General features: G+C 32.1%; 1 protein-coding gene across 6 annotated transcripts; it reads left to right on the top strand.

The window, feature by feature from the left end:
* Nucleotides 1-2,365: 2,365 nt before the first annotated feature.
* On the top strand, nucleotides 2,366-11,239 carry LOC127858847 (cardioacceleratory peptide receptor-like). 6 transcript variants are annotated; one of them, XM_052396176.1, is made up of 8 exons: nucleotides 2,366-2,597; nucleotides 3,965-4,409; nucleotides 6,533-6,674; nucleotides 7,064-7,267; nucleotides 7,534-7,679; nucleotides 7,981-8,130; nucleotides 8,541-8,636; nucleotides 9,606-11,239. In XM_052396176.1, the coding sequence occupies exons 2-6, from the start codon at nucleotides 4,353-4,355 to the stop codon at nucleotides 8,113-8,115; spliced, it is 684 nt and encodes a 227-aa protein (XP_052252136.1). In that variant the 5' UTR covers nucleotides 2,366-2,597; nucleotides 3,965-4,352; the 3' UTR covers nucleotides 8,116-8,130; nucleotides 8,541-8,636; nucleotides 9,606-11,239. The 6 variants fall into 6 exon arrangements, 5 of the variants coding, with proteins under 5 accessions (XP_052252136.1, XP_052252134.1, XP_052252133.1 ...); XM_052396174.1 differs by lacking the exon at nucleotides 7,534-7,679 and having other exon boundaries at nucleotides 4,327-4,409; XM_052396173.1 differs by lacking the exon at nucleotides 7,534-7,679.
* The last annotated feature ends 5,288 nt before the right edge of the window (nucleotides 11,240-16,527 follow it).

The raw sequence follows: 16,527 nt of genomic DNA, 5'->3' as shown, positions 1-16,527 counted from the left end.
TCAGGTTTTTAAATCGCCAAATGATGGTTGTTTGTTCCAATTTGCGCCATTCGTCCCTCAGAGCTCTTTTTAGACCAGAAAGTGAGTTTACGTGTCGAATCTGTAAGCGTCGTTTTAGTATCCCCATATACCAAAATCCATTTTGGCCGCATCAAGAGACTTAAGTCAATTCTTCGGGTGTAATGAACTTAATGTTTTGATATTTTTTTTAGAAAACAGTGTTTAAAATTGTGGCTAGATGCACTGTCCTGATGGAAAATCATGACGTGTTCATCCTCCGGAAAGAGTCTCGGTACATCCTTTCGTATAAATTGTTTCAGAACTTTATTGATATAGTATTCTGAGTTTACCTTGGTCCTTTTGGGAAGTATTCTGATCACTAATTTACCTCTGGACGATAAAGCATCGCACGCGATGAAGCCACGGGCAAACGCATCACGTTTTACAAACTTCAGTTTATCGCCAACGTTTTCTCCCATTCTGACATAACATACTCTTCTTCTTCCATAACTTCCACCAAGATAAACATCGCTCGTCAGATGTAACAAAATCTCTCCACTTGCCACATTTAAGCTTTAGATATATAGCTTCCAAGACCTGGCCCTGCGCTTCTGAATCTGTGCCATGTTGAGCTGATGAGCCTTGAACTTCTTCCGTAGTTTTGCTTTCACAACATGCCTAATGATGTAGTATACTGTTCCCTTGAACATTCCTGTGTCCAATGCCTTTTTTCTCTGGGTCGGCGGATTGATTTTAGAGATCCACCGACGAATTTTGCATACGACGTCAGACGTGACCTTATATGGACGTCTACTTGAAGTTGAATTTGAAGCACCACCAGGCGTTTTTCTGCGCTATACAGTAGCGTCATGTCGAATATTCCGAATACTTCCCAAAGAAATAGCATGGTCCATCATTTTAGTTCATTTGAATGCTTCTGTAACTGAATTTGCATCTCAAAAGGCCTAAAACAATTCCCTTCACAGCTTCACTAATTTTCTTATAAGGCATGTTGAATAATATTGACAAATTGCATGTTCATTGAAGTATAGTATTTAACACATCTGCTAACACAACAATGATTCGAGAAAACCGTGGATGTACTTGAAAAAACACGGATTCCTTTTGTTCATTTTGAAGGCAAATCTCGTATGACTGTTTTCCTTATAAAAAAACTACAACGAACATTTCCAAATCTGAAAAATTTAATGTTTCTTTATTTTTCAATTTATCAAAACGTGAACAGGTCCCTTTAAAATGGTCCAGAGTCCAAACATATGTTTCTTCATGTACAAACTATTTATTTTTACTTACATATATTTTTGCTTAGGCTCTTACACCGCTAACAAAGTATCCGCACTTATTTCTATTTACACGAAAATGTATATGTTTGACTATAACTTGAGTCGTACTGAACAGTTCAATATGAATGTATTTACCCAAATTAAAACTCGCAAATGACATAAGAACACTCAGCAAATACGTAATTGGGGGATCTATAGCTTGCAGCATTTAATTTTTTGGGATGATTTGGATATATTTCTTGGACCCGACGAGCAGCATGGGAACACACATGTTTTAAATTGCTTTCATTTTAACGAAGTATATGTTTCTTAAATTGTCCATCGTTTATTTACTTCCGCAAGTCACTTGGTTAAGTTAGAAATGTTTTTTTTTTATTCTTCACCATTTCGAGAACAGGGCCGGGGCCTTTCAGATTGGGAAAAGTCGCGTCGTTTTTTTTACTTAAATTGTGAAATTGGTGTTGTATTTGTTTGCTTACACATTTTAATAAAAGTCACCAAGTGAATGAAAAGTTTGAAGCACTCACATTAAAATGTTTCAGTGTAATGTGATATCTAAGAACCCGTATAAAATATCAAGCATATACTTTCATTTTAATCGGCTTTTTAAGTTCTTTACATTCTATAAATTATCCTTATACCCAGTATTCATTCCATGAAAATTACTGCACTCTCGAACACAAACCCACACAAACCCATAGGTAGATATCAATTTCATTTTGTGCAAAAAGCTAATGTACACTAAACAGCACCCGCTTTTAAACACATATTTTAAACTAAAAACAAACAGAATGAAAATTATGATGAATGTGCAAATTTTTGTTTAACATTATAACTTGAAAACCTGTAATCACAAATTAATTCTGTTTAAATCAATTCAAGCACATACTAAATTACAGGCATTTAAACACACACGAAGGGTACCGCACAAGCTAATCTGGAACGACACTTCACGCACATTCAATTAAACCGTTTCATAGAGCGCGGTTTCTACACATGTACGGGCCGCTTTATAGCAATCGCAAGTATCACTTGTCATTTCAACTAAGACTAAGGGCGTAAATGGTACAACGGCCGGAACGCACAAGGCTGTATTGTTTATTTCGCTTACAGCCCACTTGTTACTAGGATCATTGACTAGGAAGTCTTAAACATTCCACCAATCCCAACCGTCAAAGTGGTGTACGTGCGAAGCGAACGTTCGACAAGTTAGGCATCTTGCAGTAGGTTAAGTGCAGAGGAGTGAAATTGGTTGGCGAACGGTGACAACCTTCTATCATCGACGAGAAAAAAGTATGTTCTTTAAATATATTGTGCTCAATTAAGAGGAATATGTTCAATAACGAATATGTGCATACACCGCTCTTAATTGTTTATGGACTTAAGGATGTATTGCATGCGTTCGCTCATTAAATGACTGTTTTACGTTAATATCCGACCTCGTGGTGTAATCTTCTGTTTGAAAAAAGTCGTCTGCACAACAATTATTGTTGTAAAGGGTGATTTATGTGCGACCTTTTTTAAAAACTGGTTTTTGTAATTAAGTGTTCAATATTGCGAGATATGATTTTAAACCAAATGTATATGGGAAGTGTTAGGAGTCATTATCAACAGCTGTGAATGACATATACTGTAGTCAATATTTTGGAATAATAGGAGGTGCGCAGTTATGCAAGCGTCTACAAACTGTCAACTTAGTCCGCCATTTTGTTTAAAACAATAAAGTACATGTGGTTCCGATTTCAAAATTATTTTTTTAAAGACATGTCATGCATGGTTTCATATCACATATGGTTTAAACATAAATTTTATAACTATTTTCAGTAAAAAGAAATTAATTTACGAGTTTTTTAAATTGTTTTGCACAGGAAATAGAAGAGATTTTCGCTTCCTGTCAAACAATCAAAATCATGAAAATGGCGGACAGTGTTAATCTTCAATAAAGGTCAACATGTAAAATTTTGTTCAATTGTGAATACGATCTACACAAATTAAAAGCACAGCATCTCTTGTGCTTTGAACATTTTGCTTTTATTATTATTTAACGGAAGATTTCAGTTTGAAATGGATAACAGTTTTCAAATGAAGTAAATATTTGCACATGTTAATCTACTTTCGCTTTTAACCTGAAGTTAGAACTTAGATGAAAAATTGAAACGATTTATTTTGTTTAAATTTGGTTGTCACAGTCAGTCAAATGATTTCTATAGCTTCTTAAACGGTTTGCTTTACTGTTCATTCATTCATTCAAGTGAAAACTGATTTTAATTAGTTTTATACTTACTGCAAACCGAAGTAACCAAAACCCATGCATGATAGTTGATACAATTACGTTGTCATATCATAATTTATAAATATCTTGTTACAATAAGTGGCATTGATGTTTTCCTTATTGTAGATATTTTATTTACATTCAGAGCAATTAACATCATTTATTGAACTCATATTTGATGTAATAACACACAAGCATGCATTTGATATTAATATATGCAAGAAAACAGCAAACAAGATATGATTAAGCTACATAGGACTTCTTACACTGCAACAGTGCTTTAATACCAGTGTTATAAATATTCATAGACTATTAATGTATTTAAAATATAATTTCTAAAATAAAATAAAATAATTTTCTTAACTACCTATCCACCTGTAAAATCTAGGGTCGGTAAAGGGCAAACCAACAATATTTTAATTGTGGCCTAAGCGCGCTGATCTTCGATACTCGAAGTCTTTGGGAACTTCAAGTCTTGTTGGCAAGACGTTATTGTGCTGTGAATGTCTTCAAGCTTATAGCAGTTTGAATAACGTGAATAATACACAGCAACAAAGATAAACGCTTGTTACGAAATGTTCAAAGCTTTTACTACAGCGAAGGAAAACTAACATTTTCTAAATATGTGAAGCTATTTGATGTGGGTCGTGTAAATTATGTGACACTTGGAACAAGAATAGTTTTTGCATAGTTTTGACAAAGGAAGCTTCAAGCAGGGAAATAACGTGTATTTATCCATTTGTAAAACAGCGTTTGAAAGAACAACAACGATAATAATGGAGTCTAACCGCTCGAATGTGAATCAAAGCACGATCGTTCAGCCTGATTATTCTGTAAGTATGCTTGTTTACAAAAATATATTGAGTTAACATTCGTTGTTAATATTTATTTAACTATAAATGTATTATATTGCGTTAGTCTTGTGCCAAAACGATATTAAAGTAAATAAAGACTAACATTATATATAATATTATTAACGCCATCAGGTGGCAGTTTTTTAATTAAACTGAATTAAATCAGTGCGTACGTGGACAAAAGATACCATGGTTGACTCTAACAATGGTTTTATACCTGGATTATATAATTCAAAAAATAGGTAAGTGTATTAAATTGGATATTTTACATGAGAGTGTAAACCTCACAATAAAACAAAAATGTGTTCTTGATTTTATCTGTTTCGTCCTTCGTAAACTTCAAATACAAATTGATAGCGTGCAAGCATACATATTATATTTATCATATCATATACGTTATGGTATAATCATCTGGAATTAAAAACACATTTATATTGTATTAAGGAGATAGACAGCAATAGGTTATTGTTTAATACATATTTTATATGGAAAAAATAACCACCATCCGTGTTTTATAAATTAACAGAGGTGCTTGGATATTAAATTCTTAATAGTCCATGAAATAACCGGTTAATTACACAATATGACATATAAACCATTTATGCTATTCCTATCGTTAGCTGCAACTATTAAAACACAAATGTGTTTATTGCAGTTGTGCCAATACTGTTGTAGATGAAGTTTATGGCTTTGTATTGTTTTTCGTTTGTAAATAGCGATTGATAGAGTATTTTTATAGTTTTCAATACATAAGCAACCAACGATGTTTGTATTAATACTAATAGCAATTAAAGTTGGCATTATGCCGTTAAAATTACAGTATCACTTGCGTGTAGTTTTTGTTTTTACAATTCTCACGAAATCGACAACATTCATATCCTTGCACACAGAGTCATATTTTGGCAATAATTTGAGGTCCAAACACAACATCAAACTTTCATTTTATGCATTGAACTATTTCGAAAAAATGATGTCAGTAAAGTCTGTAAAACGTGTCAGTAAAGTATCGATATTTATCATTGTTTTGGCTGTTTAAGCGAAATAATATTATGTATTCGTATGTTGCTTTCTTGTTTTTAAAAAATGACTTTAGCTACGATTACCACTTCGATTATTTATGTTATATTGTCTTTCTGTTTATATAATGTATATACATTATATACATGCTGTGAAATATCGGCATATACTTTCAGTATAATTGCATACAACAACTTTCATCTTACTTCTCTTACTTCGTATATGTATTTATAATAAACAAAATGTGCAATAAGTATGTATTACAGATTATGCGAATACATAAACCGTATAAAGTGTGTTGCTTATCGATAGAATATACTGCGAGTTTTAGTATAATTATTTATCTTAGTGCATTTATATTGATAATTATTCACCTGAGCAAAAAAAACAACACATACATTTTATGTATTTGACTTTATCAGATGAACAGTATTGTTATGATGGTCAAAACTAACATGAACAAATGTATTTTGTTATAATAGTTACAAACTGTTAATTAATGTTTCACAGATAGTGTTACAACATTATAATATCTAACGTCAGGTTTTATCATACGTCATAATTCCTCTTGATCTGGTTATTTAACAACGTATTGAATAAGACATGACATATTCAGTACTTTGCTTCATTTTACGAAAACCGCTGACTGAGAGGTATCGCTTTCAGTTGTGTGCGTATTTAGGTACAGTCACTGTTCACTGAGTTTTCAAACGTCAAGGTAATATTTATCAAAGAAATTGCATCGCTTTTTGTTGCAAACAAACATTAAAACAACAATTTGGCGGGTGATATACAATAAAAACCCTGAAACATAATGTTAACTTGTTAATAGAGTTATTACACAATATAACATATCCGTAATTTCACTTGCCAATTGTGAAACGAAACTTATCGAAACTTTAAACATGTTGTGTTATTACCAAAGCAGCTGCAAACGATTATCATAAAAATTATCTGTACATTTTGTTGTTCTTCGAATTTCTTTTAGTAATGATAAGAAAGCTAAGGTGTGGGTTATTTCAAAACAAAACATGATATTGGTTAAGTAAATAATGCCTATTGTATTAAACGTATTTCGTTTGCAGGGAACGTATGTTGCCATCTCAGTGGTATGTCTGCTGATAGCTGCTGTCATAATCTCCCTCAACGGTCTGGTCATCTTCATCATAGCTCGACAGAAAGACATCAACAGGCTTCACTTCTTCATACTACATATTGCAATTGCAGGTAAACGACTTTTTGACGGATACGTTTATTGTAAGTTCCGTATATAAATCAGTTGCATGTGTCTTTAATTTACATCATATTATTAGAATAACTAATTTAGCGTTTAGATGGTAAGTGATTAGTCACAAATGTGTTGACTGAATTGTACACAGTGAATTTCAGTTTCGATGGATGTCATTATTAAAATGCTAACGTGTAAACAAATATGAGGAATACCAATAGTTACCATTACAAACCTGTTACAAAACAACAAGAACTTAAAACACAGCAAAAAACACCCAAAACGCGATTCATAAACAAACCGATCGCTCTCTTAAACATTGACACGCATACTACTACTGTTCTTACGAAATTAAATATAGGACTTTTAAGTAATGCATATATTTCAGACCTTTGTGTTGGCATAGTATGCGTATTTTGCGAGGGGATATTCTACGGTATTCTGCGAAATGAGTGGTACTTGGGTGACGTCATGTGTCGCATTTGGCACTATTCTACGTTTGTGGTCCAAATTGTGTCTTATAACCTTCTCATCGGAATGAGCGTGGACCGATACTTGGCTGTACGGTATCCGTTGATGGCATTAACCGGAGGTACACTGCAAAGATAACACATACTTTAATAATAAATATGTATTCAAAATTGTAGCTTTGAAACAATCGTGCGATATTATTAAGTAAGTTGTATTTATGATTTTGTTACTTTAATGTCAACTATTTATCCTTTTTGATAGTGTATTCTTGAATCAATGGAAATTGTCAGTTTGTGAAGACAATTAACACCCATAACGTGCTAACAATTATCATTACTGAATGTGTGATTTGGCGGAGAAATTATCTTTAAACTTTCAACATTGCAGGGTACCGGCCATACAAAGCCATAATTATCGGCTCATGGATAATTGCCCTTCTGATTCCTTTATGGACTTTCCCGTACATTGGCATAGCCATTGATGGTGCCTCATACTACTGTTCTGTTGATTTCGAGACCGTCATTGGGTGGCAGGTGTTTTACCCTATATCTTAATTATTAAGTTATCGAGGACCATACTGTTAAGGAGAAAACATAAAACTATACAATACAGCTATGCGCTTTTTGCTTCCATACAACTAATTCCCGATAGTTTTCGTCTGTAAATTTAAGTAAAGTCTGAAACAAACACACGAACAAAGTTGCAATTAATGAAACGTTTTCAGAAACGAAAACATCGTAACGATCGCTTGTCAATGCAACACAATTGAAAGGCTCGCAATACTTTAATAAATGAAGGTATTGTTATAAATGTGTGTCGATTATGTTATTACAGCTATACGTCTGGATCACACTGCTGCTTGTGTTCTTCATCCCATTCATAGCTGTCTCCGTTTGTTATGTCGGCATCTCGGAAGCGTATGGAATCATTGGCGGAAAAGAGGAAATCTCACGGAAATCACTGAAATGAACACTACGCTAAATGGTATATACATATTTAAAATTATTATATATTCATATAAACGCAGTGTACATATGTTTAATGTTCAAACGTAAATCATTTTCATTAATCTCCATATTACACCTTTAAATGAGAATAAACTGTCTTACGACATATAATTATTTTTCATTGATTACTATATTTAAAATAATCATAATGATTGCATGTTTTCTATTTGCTTCCAAATTTATAATTGAAACTGTAATACATTAATTTGATAATATTTTATTTAGATTGGAATATTTATACCGATAAGAATGCTCGGTCTTTATCAATTCTGACTGTTACATGTAATGCCGTCTGTATTGCTCAGATTCACACTGCATACAAAGTGAATATCTCGTGAACGAAGAAGTTGCTAAATCAGACTGAAATATATGTGTGTTTAATTTCAGAATCAACTTTCCCGTCACGTCACAAATCCATGAACGAGGGTTTACTACCAAAAGCCAGAATAACAACAATAAAGATGACTTTGATAATATGCCTTAGTAAGTAATTTTCTTATATGATTTATTCCGTCAGTTTTACTGACATTTTCACAGATTTTTTCAGCAAAAAAATTTGTTTTTCAAAACATTTAACGCAAAGTGTTTGACATATATAATTTACATTGGCGAATAGTATTTTGAAAAAAGCAGGTATCATATTTTTTTTTTGTATTGTTATTTATTACAATTTGATCTGTGATGAATCATGCAAAATCCATGCTATTCTTGATGCCGAAAACACATAATTAATAATCAAGTTGGCATTACGTTAAGGCAGTCGAGTGAAAACATATTTGTATAGCTACTATGTACCGAATGTTATATTGACTGAGCTCACTATCCGCCTTCATAAGGATTGATAGAATACTAAGTCGGTGCCGAATAAAGCAAATTTTATTTTGCGAGGCTTAAAAAACTGAACCACGAGCCTTCGCGAAACATCGTTTTATTCGGAACCGACATAGTTTTCGATTTACCCCATAAATTTTCTTAGTCGTCAATTATTTATTTAAAAATATAATAGGAAAATAGAAATGCACTAATAAAGAATATGACTTTTGTCGTTTGACTTGTTAATAATGACGTCATAAGCGCTTAATATTTGTAAAAAAATGTTTTTTGCTGTTTATGTTGAATTTTTTGTTTAAAATATATGACATTTTGGTATCAAATTGAGTGTTTTGTTGAATCTGCTTCAATTTTACAAGAAACAATTGCGACCTACTGAACCTTGATAGGTGACGTCATTCAAAAAAGTAGTCCGCCGCGAGAGACAGCTTAATTTCAGCATTGTCAAAATAAAGAAAAATATATTCCACAGTGGTTTATTTCGACAACGCACGTCAGATGATGGGATAAAAAATCTTACTGAACTGGCCTCAAACTAAAGTTATTTGATTTGGTAACTAATTTAACTTACACAATGCTGAGCGTTAAAACCACGATACATTTGTTCAAATACTATTTCAGCGTTCTTCATTTGCTGGCTGCCGGCTACAGTGTTCAGCACTATGGACTTATACGGCATAAATGAGCTTGACCGTCGCTACTATATGGTCCTGCAGCGCTTATATCCACTCAACAGTGCGTGCAATCCAATAATATTCTTGTTGTTCAGCAAGCAATTGTTGCCATGCGGGTCGCTAAAGTCTTCGAAAGCGACAAGATGTTGTGAAAGTATCGAAACAACGAAAACCACATTATGAATAATGATATCGTTCCAAACTGGTACGGCACTTTGCGTAAAAGCACAGACTTGAACAACACGACGGCGTTACTGAGATAAGTGAAATTAAAATACCTGCATCGAAAACAACGTAATTACTCAAAAGTATATTTTGATAATTAACCAGTAAAAAGGAGCGCAAAGGAGCAGCAAAACTATGTTCAGTCGACGCTAAATTGTTTAATCGAACGTCTCTACTAAACGAACTTAAACAGGTCAAAACTTTCAACAAGAAGACATAAATACAGACGTTTCCCTTTCACAAAATGCGCTATTGAATTCTTATTATAAACATTATTTTCTTATTGTTTAATAAGCTCTTAAATAAGTGAAGAAAACGTTGATATCTGTTTATGTATTTTCAATATGTTCCGCAACTGATTTAATGTCAACGCATACTATAATTGTTTTAGTTGATATAATATGTCTGCAAACATATTGCTAATTTACAAAATAAATTTTGTTTATTTTAAACAAATTGCCATCTCAAAGTTAATGTCTTTTAATCTAAATGTACTCGTATCCCTTAATTAAACTATACGTTTCAACGCGCTTGTTTGGATTCAAACACAGACTATTTTTATGAAATAACCTATTCAACGAATATCACGACTTATACTTTCAAATAACAAAGAGTGTCATTACAACAAGGGGCCATAATGAATCATATGAGTCGACTTTAAGGTAATTAAGCATTATATAAACTAAGATTGAATGGCAAACAAATTGACAAATGATTTTCGTTCGTTTTAAATTTAACTCTAAATGTAATGCAAATATTTTTCAGCATTGAACTCTTTCAGACTGGTTATGACTTGCCGTGGTAACTCTTTCTTTTGAAACCATTTTGTACTTGTATCTTCAGCAAGCAATTGGGAATTATTACCTAGGAATTAAATTGATTCAGGTCTTTCTTATTCTGAAAACCGACAAAGAGGTAAAAATAAATTTAATGCATCAACTGCTATAGATAAGATATGATCTTATGAAGCAATTAACTAGTTAATGATTGGCTTTAATAACTACATATGTTAATTTATCAAACGACTTCAAACGTACTCGAAATTAAATTCCTTACAATCTAAGTATTTATACAAAACTGTAATACTTGTTATTGAATGATAAATGCCGTATAGTAGTATATTATTATTACATTTTTACCGAACTGTTAGATTTTCAAGGTTTATGCTATGGTTCGTCTTGTAGTTTGATTTGATAAATTAATTAAGTTATTTCATTATTAACTTAGTTGGCATTTTCAGCTCTAGATAACGCGAACTTCCTCTGAAAATTTGTAAATGATCATATTGTGTATGTGTACCTTTGTTTCTTATGTTAAATTATATATTAGTTGCACAAGTAAAACAAAATAAATATTTCGAACAAAACAATATTTTTTTATTCTTAATGCATTTCGTGGTACACCTGTGGTCACAGTGTTCAGTCAGTGTGTAGATCCTGTTTACTTGAGATCAACACGTTGTTTCATGTAAAAAGAACGCATACATATAGTGAACACACAGGTAGGGAAACAATATTATATTATGAACTATTTTATGGTTAAAGCACACACAGAAAAATAGACTAGACTACAATAAATAGAACACTTTTATTGTGACGAAGTTGGATACAAACACTATGATAGCGTTCAATAGTGTATCATCCTCACCGCGTTCAAGACATTTTATGTTAAACACGGCTGCCTAAGGTAGCAGAAATCAGTTTGTAATGGTGAACGATCAGCGCCTTGATGATTTCAAAAATGAATCAGACAGCTATGCTTTCAGGAAGGTATTTATCTGGCTAAATATAGATCTAAGAAAAATAAGAAGTATTTTAAATCTTCTACTACCTAAGTTTGTCGGATTCTGTTTACAGAATAGCACATGCATAAGTTAATGTAAGAATTAATAACTTATGTAATGAATAATAATGAATAATAATGTTTCTTGTGTGTGCGCATCGTTAAGTTTGACGTTCCACTATTAAGGTTCATTTTAAAAGCAAACCGATGGAGTCGTTTTCGTCAAACAAAAGATGTACAATTTATTGAAAGGGTTTGTTTTCTTTTTCGCAAGACAGTCACCTGAAACACTTTGTAAGGAGATGTAACTTGATAATAAAAACCAATAAAACAATATATTTTCTTAATTCACAGGGACGTAGTCTATTTTAATATACGAAGGAATACTACGGAAACCTTGTTAAGTTATAACGAAATACATTATTATGTAACCATTTGTTCTTCAAACGGTATGCGTATATATTAAAAATATATGTTAAAGTTGGTAACAGACACGAACAAGCTATCTGTAATGTAAGTGTATGTGTTCAGTCAAGGTGTTATAGTTTTTTACATATATTTGTGGGAAACGTTAATCAATAAAACCAAATAGCAATCTAATTGTAGCCGGCAATAATCAGAAACATTGCTTCCATGTCGGTGTGCGTACGGATGAATCTAATAAACATAATAACAACAAATGTATTGTTTCATTAAGCAACACAATATACGCATCATGCCAATGCCACGTGGTACATTACTTACCAACAGTAAGTTAAATGATGATTAACTAATACAAGCTGTATATTGGTGTACACTGGTGTATGGCATTTATTGGTAAATTGTTTTATGAGTGTTAATACGTTGATTCATATGTTTGAGTTCAAGGTAACGCATACCTGTCGGTAGGAGCGATGTTGGAAATGTCAGTTGTATTTCACTAACGCTTCTATGATACGGGTCGTTTACGGACATCATCGTGACACTGCTGACAGCTGCAGTTATTTCATCCCTGAACTCAGATGATCTTCACCATTGCTCGAAAGAAAGCCACTAACATACTTCACCTGTTTAATACCATCTTGCAATTGCTTGTAAGCATCATAATCATGCACGTGTTCATGTATATATTTAATTGCAAGATCCTCAAATATTGAATAAAAAGTATGTTGCCCCGCATCATTAGTCCACAAGTGTGACAAATTTGATATTATATTTCCGATTTCGAACGAATGAAATATTGTAATCGAAAATGTTTGCTTATAATGATTAAATTTTAAGTTTACGCTAATAAAGACAGATCATGTTTTACAATTGCGAAAGGTTTTTAGGTACAGTTTCTTTCCCTATCACAAATTATGTGATTACTGCTGATAACATACAAAACGAACGCGAACGTAACAAACATAGATCCGTATGCTAATATTGCTTAAACGAGTTTAATTTGTAGAATTAAGAACAAATGTGTATAACATACATGTTAAAGTATTTCCGCACCCCATTGTAGGTGTACAACTTTTCATAATTGCGTTGGTTCAACTATTTCATAGAAAAGTGACGAACCCTTTTATGTGCGTACGAAAGCGGATACAGACACAAAGAAAGGCAGACACGTAATGTTTTGTTTAAGATTTTGTTTCCAGGAAGATTGCGAAATATTGATTATTCAGCTGATTATTAAGCTGAAATATTCTACATTTTACAGCTGTTTTGCTACCATTAACAATTCATTAAAACAGACATTCGTTTTTGTTCCATGGGTGCCTTTCCTCTCGGTCAATATTGTTACATCATACATCTGAGCCAACAAGCTTTGTTATTGCATATTCTAAGCGTTTACAGGTGTGGTTTTTTAATGTTAAACTCATGTTTAGACATTAGTTTTTGGCTGGAAAATGGAAAAAAAATCGACCAATTAGTCAAAGCTTGTTTTGAATGTAAACCATTTGGTGATGAAAGGGAATTCGGAATATGACGTTCAAACGAAGAAGAAAGGCTTTTTTCCTACAACTCTAAGCTTTAAACTATTCTCCCTCAAGTAAAGTTCAAAACGCTTCTGTTTGGCCCCTACTATTGGTTTGTGGAGGCTTTTCTCTTTTGTCGACGTGTTCGGTAATCGGTACGCTGCAATAAATAAACGGATACTTGGTGAAAATACTTCTGTCTCTTGCTAATGCTTGTTTACTTGTATTCATTAACCTACAGTTGTTTTGATAATGGCATATGCCCTATCGATTATTTATAAATTTTAAAAACAGGTTATATCATTAAATGTATAGGAATCATGGTAGCACATGCAATTATATTTTCATTAGCCAAAGCAAAATTATAATGAAATAGATAAACGTAATTGTTGTTTTTGCGAATTTGTGTACAGGTTGAAGTAGAATTCCAGATTATACACGATAATAAATTGATTAAGGTAGAAACAAAAATGTCATGACAGACCATGAGATCGAATTCGAAAACTAAACGACCATGGCAATTGGTGATGACTTGTTAATTACCACACGTACAATCATTTAAATAAATTAACGAACGTTTTATCACAGAGTATGGAACAAAGAGAAAGGTGCAAGTATCATATTCCAAGACGTTGAACTGCAAATAGATGCTTCCGGAATAAATTGTTGTAACGTAATGCTTAGTCGTTTCGTATTTTCTTTTTTCCACGCCTGCTCTGGTGCAATTGAACGGAATATTTAACATTATTATAAGCTTATTTGCTGTTCAATTATAATGAATCAAATGGCTTGTATATTTGAAATAAGAATTGACAATCCAATAGAGATTGATAATCAGAAAAATACTGTTCGGTAACAGAATTATTTGAAAAGTCCAATTAGTCCAGACAGCAAAACAAACAGACACAACATCACATTGATTAAGGTATACAGATAGGCAGGATGAGGTTATTAACTCATAATAAGTTATTGTGGTTAATGGGGAGATAATTGGCCTATTGATCAATACAAAGACTAAAGTATGAAAAACATGTGAATTAAAAGATGTAATCTGGTGTGGGGTCGCTCGTTTATTCCAAACGATTCAAGATAAAATTATAACGCACATAGGTTATTACGTAACGACCTATTGTATTATCAATAATATCTAACAAACACATATGGTTTATTTACATGATACCCTATGGGTTGAAAAAGTGGCGCATTAATGATCAGAGTTCTCTTCCGTTCTGTGATAAAAAAAATAAGGATCATACGCGTGTTTCAAATTCTAACTATAAGTACAATTATTGAACATATCTATCAATAACATTCATATTTCCCCTGTAAATAAAAATGCTAAAACAATCAATTAATGTAAAACGAGTACACACTTTAATTTGATAGTTTTCCTAGATGTGCATTATTATGCCTTGAATGTATCATTTACAGATAAACATAGGATGCAACGTGACATACAACAAAAACACACTCAATAAATTATTCATTAAAAATATAAAAGCTTATTAGGAAAAAAGCATTTTAAATCTTTAAAACATGTTTATATTTCAAAGACTCCTTTGATCCCCGTGTTTTATACAAATGCATCCTGTCTTCAAGTCCTTTGTGATGCACACAAAGCGTATTGGTATTATTTATAACGTTTCTTGCACTAATCGATGCCTATTACGTTTTAAAAGTTTAATTGGATGTGACAAGTTTATGAATATCAAAAGTTTCCTGAAAATGCAATTTGGCATAATGTGTTTTGTGATTTTGTCCTTCGGTTCAGCAATTAAAATATGTGTGTGATGATTTGTTCTTGTTTCAATCATTTCGTTTCACTTAAAAAATACTCATTGCCATATCTGCAAAACACATCAAGTATTTTTGATTATAAATGTTTTTCTTAAATGTCTGAAGAAATTAAACTTCAAATCTTAAAACGTACTATTCTTTTTATTCAAGTACAACAACAAATACTCTCTTATTTATCATAAAACAAAAAATACATAATCATACTGGATAATAATCATGTGAATATTTCAATTTAAAATTCAATACACAACGTTAAAAATCAACCATTATTAATGGCATTTCTTGCTTATATTTATACACACTATTTCCATGTGTGAAAAGAAAAAGACTTCTATGAAAATATTACATGATATTGAATATCGATGTTAAATTAATAACATAATTGAATTATTTTGATAAAAAAAAATAAAAACGTATCATATGAAAATTAATATCCTATATTCTTAGGTTCAATACGAATATATACGCTACCGGAAATTTCTATTACACATTACGTTTAGTATATATTCAAGAAATGAAAAGGCCCTTATCGGCCCTTTTCAGTTATCACTGAAGGTCAATAATGGCATCCAATTGTCAAAACCCGAACTTTAGATTCTTGTTATCATTTTAGCAAAGATAAATAAAGATAATGCATGTTTATACAAACCAACACATGACTTTTGTAGAATTGCATTTTTGTTGTAGAAAGGTTAATAGTTGAAACTGTATATCAATTTCAGCTTATTGCAACTCATTCTCGATGTTTACATAATTCACAACAAATACACGTAATTGTGTTCAGACATAATGGATTGTTTGTTCAGATGCCATGATATGTTCTCTTTAATAGAACTAATTATCTTGTACCTGGTTAATAAAGCTACATGTTGTAAATGTCGATCGAGGACTCACGTGTTTAGATTACTACATGCGGTGGTAATCTGTATAAACAATATGTAGTATGTGTTTTTGTAGTGATTACACTCCACAATTTTCAATCCGACAAATTTGACATTTGATGTGTAACCAATATACTTTAAAAAAAATCTAGTATCATATTTCTTAACACTAGTTTAATTTAAATGAATCGCCATCATTTAATTTTTTAATAATGTAACCGAGGGTGCGATATTTTATTCA

Source organism: Dreissena polymorpha, chromosome 14 (assembly GCF_020536995.1).
Source record: "Dreissena polymorpha isolate Duluth1 chromosome 14, UMN_Dpol_1.0, whole genome shotgun sequence".
NCBI lineage: Eukaryota > Metazoa > Mollusca > Bivalvia > Myida > Dreissenidae > Dreissena > Dreissena polymorpha.
Note: the sequence above shows the minus strand (reverse complement) of the source record. Positions and strands in the feature narration are given on the sequence as shown.

What these genes read in the sequence shown, in the direction of transcription:
- LOC127858847 (XM_052396174.1), top strand. Translation starts at nt 4,353, where the DNA reads ATGGAGTCTAACCGCTCGAATGTGAATCAAAGCACGATCGTTCAGCCT. An exon ending in GTTGATGGCATTAACCGGAG is followed by an intron (nt 7,268 to 7,980) that starts GTACACTGCAAA and finishes ATGTTATTACAG; the next exon opens with CTATACGTCTGGATCACACT. An exon ending in AATGAACACTACGCTAAATG is followed by an intron (nt 8,131 to 8,540) that starts GTATATACATAT and finishes GTTTAATTTCAG; the next exon opens with AATCAACTTTCCCGTCACGT.